The sequence below is a fragment of the Gavialis gangeticus genome, unplaced genomic scaffold, assembly GCF_001723915.1.
Source record: "Gavialis gangeticus isolate Ggan-Ray unplaced genomic scaffold, GavGan_comp1, whole genome shotgun sequence".
NCBI lineage: Eukaryota > Metazoa > Chordata > Crocodylia > Gavialidae > Gavialis > Gavialis gangeticus.
The window spans coordinates 47,465,100-47,471,473 of NW_017728992.1; the positions used below are offsets into that span (position 1 = coordinate 47,465,100).

A 6,374-nucleotide genomic window follows, 5' to 3' on the forward strand; every position below is an offset into this window, starting at 1 on the left:
GTTAGTCGGCCCCCAGCCTGTAGTGGTACATGGGATTGTTCTGTCTCCAAGTGCAGGACTTTGCACTTGTCCTTGTTAAACCTCATGAGGTTTCTTTTGGTCCAATCCTCCAATGCATCTAGGTCTCTCTGAATCCTAGCCCTACCCTCCAGCATATCTCGTACTCCCCACAGCTTGGTGTCATCTGCAAACTTTCTGAGATTTCACTGTATTCCATCTTCCAAGTCACTTATGAAAATGATGAAGATGAAAATATCTCCCTAAAGTATGCAAGGCCTCCCCACCCCAACAGCTCCCAGACCCTGGTGTTATGTGCTCAGGGCCTCACCCCTTCGCATCCACTGGCTCTCCAGCTAAGCTCAGGGATTGCCACAGTGGCTGCTAATTAACCTGCTGCATCTTAGCTCAGCTGCCTCTCCTTGGCTTAAAGAGCCTGGGCTACTTCTGCCCTGTACTCTTCCAGGGTCCATAACAGACCCCTGCCTCGGGGTCCGTTTTCTTGTTGTGGCTGGCTGTTGTAGGTTTTAGCTCTTGTGGGCTACAAAAGTCCTGCTCCCCCTTTTATCACAGTCAACAAGATTGGGGTTTCCTACTTACGGGCCAGAAGGGTGGGGAAAAGAAATCAGGATTGTAATAAACCTGGATTGCATGCTAACTATAGAGTACTGATTAATGTGTTGGTAACAATACCTTTCTGCTGTCAGACTGTAAAGACTCTGTAGCCTTTGATGCACCAGCAGTACTGAAACCCAAAATAGAACAGGCTTGTCCTTAATGACCACGTCAGCTGTTGCCATTGAGGATCATGATTATCATAGACCCTTTTTATGAAGGGGAAGAAATAAAAAACGCATCCTGGTGTAACCTGGCTGATGAAAGAGGAAGTCAGAGTGATTGCCCCCAAAGCAGCAGCTTTCCTTCACAATCCTGTTTTCTCCATACACCTCAGCAAAGATCCGTAATGTTAGAGTCTATAAATATGAATAAGGTCAGGTCAGTAATATCATCCCAGAGATCTCTGCTGTTGCATAATTTGATGACAAAGACCCTCTCAGTGTATAGCTCATCTAGAATTACTACCTTGCCCTCCAAATTCTGGAGCATATGAAGGTTTATTTGCTACAGCCACCTATATCCCATTTGATGTCTAGTCATCCTCTTCTACACAGCCAAGTAATTGTGCCATCTGGTGGTATCAGCCATAATTGCAATTGTTGTCAGGATCAATCCACTTCCTGCAGTTGTGTTCCTGAATGTTAGCAGGGTTCTTTGCCTGATGGAAAAGTTTGGAAAACACTTTGTGCTAGTTTCCCTTCCCCTCTCTTATAGTTAAAGAATTTGCCCTGCACATCAAAAACTTTCTTCTATTGCAAATGCCATCCTCCTAAACCGAATTGATCAGGTAGCAACAGGTACTTGTTACTTTCACCCCCACTGCTCTCAAGATTGTCCCGTGGATGATGATAATAAACACCCTGGTTTTACACCCCCCAGATTTGCTGATACAGCCAGCCTAAGAAATCTTGCCTTAAAAACACAAAAAGCTAAATATTTGTGTCCAGTACTGTTTATACAGGAAAAAAAAGAGTAAAGAATACAGTGCAAAATACACATGAGAACTCTAGAGCACTGGTTTTCAACCTATGCCATGTAGACCCCTGGGGGGGTCTGCAGACTATGTCTAAGTGGTCCACAAAAGATGATTATCTTTTGATCAATCAAAAGTATGTGAATACCCACACTTGCCATTCAAAGGGGTGTACATCGCAATTCCATTCCAAATTTTTTAGGGGTCCACAAGTGAAACGAGTGAAAACCAGTGTGCCAAAGCCCTGTTTAGTCTGAATAAAAGTAGCTTGAGCCTCAAACTGCATCTGCATCCATGTTTGAGTAAAAATATGGTTGCTGATGCTCAGGGTTTCTTGAAATAAGGACCTTGGATGCCCTGTCTCACTTCCTTCATCTGCAAGGTTGGAGGGGGGGGGACTGGCGGGAAAGGCACTGGAGGGAAAGCATCACTGAGCGTCACAGCCTGTTGCTGTTCCTGCTTACCCAAAGGAGTACCCTGATGACAGGGCTGGTTTTGGGCAAGCTAGGCCTCGGGCACATCACAGCATGGGACATCCAGTGGCTCTGCCACTGCTTTGCTTGTCCCTCCTCCCTCTTCCTTCTGGGAGCCACCCAGGGAATCCCTGTCCTCATTACTGCCTAGAGAGCAGCAAGGCCCCTGGCATACACCTCCCCAGCAGCCAGGAACCATCTTCATGCATGCAGGGGAAGATGGGGCAGGACCACAGCATGGTACGCATGTCACCACTGCAGAGCCCTGTTATGCTGGGGCACTTTATACCTCAGAGCTGCTGTTTCAGGCTCCTGGCTGACTCTGGCAGGCACTACCCTCAGTGTGCCCCTCGGTCTTCAGCATCACTTTGCAGCCCTGGGTTCTGTGTAGGGGGGGTGGGGGGAGGAGGGGACAGCTGGATGCTTGATGGATTCGTCTGCCTCCAGCCACAGCCCTCCACCAGCCTGAATGAAGCTGAAGCTGGTGCTTCCTACTTCAGCGAAGCAGCTTGGGCGTGATGGGGAGGCCCACAGGAGCCTTGAGGCTGGGTCAGGACTGGTGGGCACCTGCTGGAAGTCTGTTGGAGGTCTGCCCCCAGTGCCAGAGCTGTTTTTTAAATTTATAAAAACTATATCTATATTCACAACTCACAAACTACACACACACACACACATATATATATGCACACATGCACATATATACACATACACATATATGTACACATGCACACACACACATACAAAGATGCACACACACATGCACATACACATCTCTCGCTGTATATATGCACACAGATACGCACGCGGACACACAAGTGTATATATGCACACGCGCGCGTGCCCACACACAAAACAGCCCATCCACATAACCAAATCCAAACACAAAATGCCAAGCACTGCTCTGCCCACAAGCCTATACTCTCCTGACATCGAGATGAGTATACACTTAACAGCTAAACCTCCATTTTCCACCTTTTCCACTTGTCTCCTCTTTCACTACCTGCGCGGGGCAGCGGAACAGAACACTGGGGGCGGGCTCGGGTGGGGGAGCACAGCTGGCCACAGCTTGCGGGAGGGGGTGGAGCACAGCTGGCCCCGCCCCCCCCGGAAACTGAAAGCGAAATGGTGGCTGGGAGCTCCGGCATCGCTTGCTCTGGCCTGGCAGCGCCGGGGGCGGCCTGCGCTGGGCTGGGCTGGGCAGGACAGGGCAGCTATGGAGCGGCAGGAGCAGGGAGAGGCGGAGGCCGGGATCTCGCTGCACCACTTCAGCGGGCGGCTGGGCGAGCAGCTTGTGCACTTCCAGGCCATGCGGCTGCGGGACTCGCTGTTCCTGTGGGTGGGCTCCGCGCCGCTGCTCGGCAGCCTGGCCGTGGCCATGTGCAGCCCCCGCGTGAGTCCCGGCCCCTCCCTGGGCTCCGGGGAGACTCCTGCCCCCTCCGGTTCAAGGTCCGGGAAGGGGGGGTATCAAGCCCTGGGCAGCGGTTGAAAAAGCGCCCGAGTGATTTAGGAGCCAGAGCGAATCGGGCGTCTCAAGGCAAGGCGGGAGCGCTCTGCAGCCTCGCTCGCTTCACAAGCACCCACGAGCCCTAGGGCCGGGGTCGGCCAGGCACAGGGAGAGATTTCCCGTCCTCCCCTTGCTCTGTGATCCTCCCCTGGGTGCTGCAGCGCCGCGAGAGCCTCCTCGGGGCACTGCGGGTGCCATGCCGTGTTGACGCGGGGACCCCACGGCCCGTGCCCCAGAGCACGGCCATTCCCACACCTGCAGCACCGTGCCGCACCAGCCCTCTGAGGGCGTTGCAAGAGAAGGATCGCTTTGGTCCAAGGACCCCAGCGCTCCTTCCCGCCCAGGGCAGGGGGTCGGGCTTGATGGTCTAACAGGTCCCTTCCGACCCTAGAAATCTTTGAAATCTATAAAAAGAGTGAAAGCCAAGCACTGACTGGCCTGGAGGGAGCCTTGAGTCTGAAATGGTGATTCACATGGCATCCTGAGAGGCCCCGAGATGCTTTCAAGGGTGCCATGGGGTGCCAAGCAGTACTGGTACTGTCAGGTGTGCAGACACGATTCACAAGATAAACCCAACAGTTTCAAATGAATCCTTAGTGTTTCTGACCTGCCGGGGTCTTTCTGAGCTCTCTGTAATGGAAGAGTTGCTCTATTACTTTCACTCAGCTTTTTGAGTGCAGAAGAATAAGAGCTGGCACTTTCCGATGGGTGCCTAGAATCAGAAAAGGTTGGGAATGTCTGCTTTTGTCCCATAGTAGAAGAAAGGAGACCTAGGCCACTCTTTAACTGGGGTCTACACTACCGTAATATATAGAATCATAGAAAATTAGGGTTGGAAGGGGCCTCAGGAGGTCATCTAATCCAACCCCCTCTAGCCCCAACTAGATTACCCCAGCCAAAGCTTTGTGTAGCCAGGTCTTAAAAACCTCCAAGGATGGAGAGCCCACCACCTCTTTGGGTAACCTGTTCCAGTGTTTTACTACCCTCCTAAGTAGGTGAAACTGTTTTGTAATGAGGAAAAACTTAATCTTTAATTCCAGCCTAAACAGTCTCTGAGGCCTTTCAAAGATCATTCATGTTATTCCAACTACTTTGTGCATTTTAACAGCTGCCCATTTGCTGACAATGCTGCAGCTAATACTGCTTCATTTAAGCTAGATGCAAAAGTCCACTGCTGTGGATAGCTCACAGAAGGCAAAGAGGTGAAATAGGTCTCTTACCACAGGGTAAGAGAACATACACAGCCTGAGCAGAGCAGCTGACATGGTGAATCCTGATATCCTCTTGCCTTATGGTAAATAGTTTGCCTGCCCATACCATAGGGGATTTGAGAAGAGAAGCCTCATTGTACAGCCTAATCTAAGGTACAACAGCTTGCTCTGTAGCGTAGACCTGGTCCCCAAATCAGTGTACCTGCAGAGCTCACCTTCACCAATGGTAGCAAACATGCTCATTGCAGGTACTCAAATATTTTTGGGTACTGTAAGTTGGATTGTATCCTTTGCAACAAATGAATACAGAAAAAGCAAATACTGTTTTGGCTTCTTGAGCCTTTCAGCCATTTCACGGGGGGAAATGGAAAGCTCATCTGCACATAGAATAAGCAAGCTGCTGTTTGCTTTGTTTTCAGGACTCCATTCCAGTGTCTACATCACTTCTTGGAGACCCATCGGACACCACTTCAAATTCTCTTGCTCAGCGATTAGGTATGCAGCATTGTTGATGGCTTTCCGTGACATCAGTGCTTTTGACCTGTTCTACTCTGGCAGTCAGCTGTCACCATTACACGCATTGCATGACTCTTTAATAGGAGTGTGTTTCCATCATGGGCAGACCATTCATTTGCTCCTGTCTAGCTTGAGCCTGAATCTTGGCTAAAGTTTTCATAGTGTTAAAATGAAGTATTAATGTAACTGAAGAACTTTATTTGGTATGGAGTCCTTCTTCAGCAAAGTGTATGACCTCTTGTGTAACCTTATGCACATGAGTAAAGCCAGTGAAATCAATTAGACCTCCTGGGCTTAAAGACAAAAGTGTGGTTATGTACCTTCCTGAATTGGGGGGCCAGCTGCTATTTCATGTGGTATAGGCTGGCAGCAGTGATGATGGCTGTTTCTTGACATTTCCCATTATAACTTCTTGTTTTCAGTTGCTTGTAACTTTGCCAGACTTCAGGCAATTTGGGCTGAAATTTTCCTTGCAGGTTGCTGCCTCAGATTGATTTTGTGTGAGTGTGCATGTTAAACTTCAGCCAGTTCAGTTGCTTCCAAGAGTGGGATTAGGGGACATTTTTCCAGCAATCTTTCCTCTGAAAAGCCATAATACCTCCAAACTTTGGAACAGGGACTTGAATTTTAACAAGGGGTAGGCCTTTGTGGCAGGGACATGCCTTTTCCTGTCTTTGGGGAAAAAACTTGCCTAAATTTGGCCAATTAAAACCTTTGAAAAACCACAGTTCCTATATACTTAGCTGGGACCCTTGCATTTTAGCACCTAATGCCACTAAAGATTCCCTCTTTGCTGAGCACACTTCTTCCTTTTATAGTGCTGAACAGACTCTGCATGTGCCAGGATTGAATGCTTTCTAGTTTTATAGGGGCTTAGGGGCTCTTTTGGACCTGGTACTAGAACTGAGAGCTGCGATCTTGTCTTTTATGCTGTTGGTCGCTACCCTTTATAATGCTTTGCTTAGGGGAGAATGACATTTGCTTCACAGGGAGAGGCTATTTTTTCCAGCTTATTTAAAAAAGCAAACAAACAAACAACACCCTCCACTCCCCCTCCAACCCCCCCCCAGCAGCTGCTAGAC

General features: G+C 49.2%; 1 protein-coding gene across 1 annotated transcript in view; it reads left to right on the forward strand.

The window, feature by feature from the left end:
• Positions 1-3,251: 3,251 nt before the first annotated feature.
• Positions 3,252-6,374, forward strand: part of PSMG4 (proteasome assembly chaperone 4) — a 5,108-nt gene continuing 1,985 nt past the window's right edge. Inside the window, exons 1-2 of the mRNA XM_019522036.1 lie at positions 3,252-3,451; positions 5,196-5,271. Coding sequence (XP_019377581.1) covers positions 3,275-3,451; positions 5,196-5,271 — 253 coding nt within the window. The 5' untranslated portion in view covers positions 3,252-3,274. The remainder of the gene's footprint in view (positions 3,452-5,195; positions 5,272-6,374) is intronic.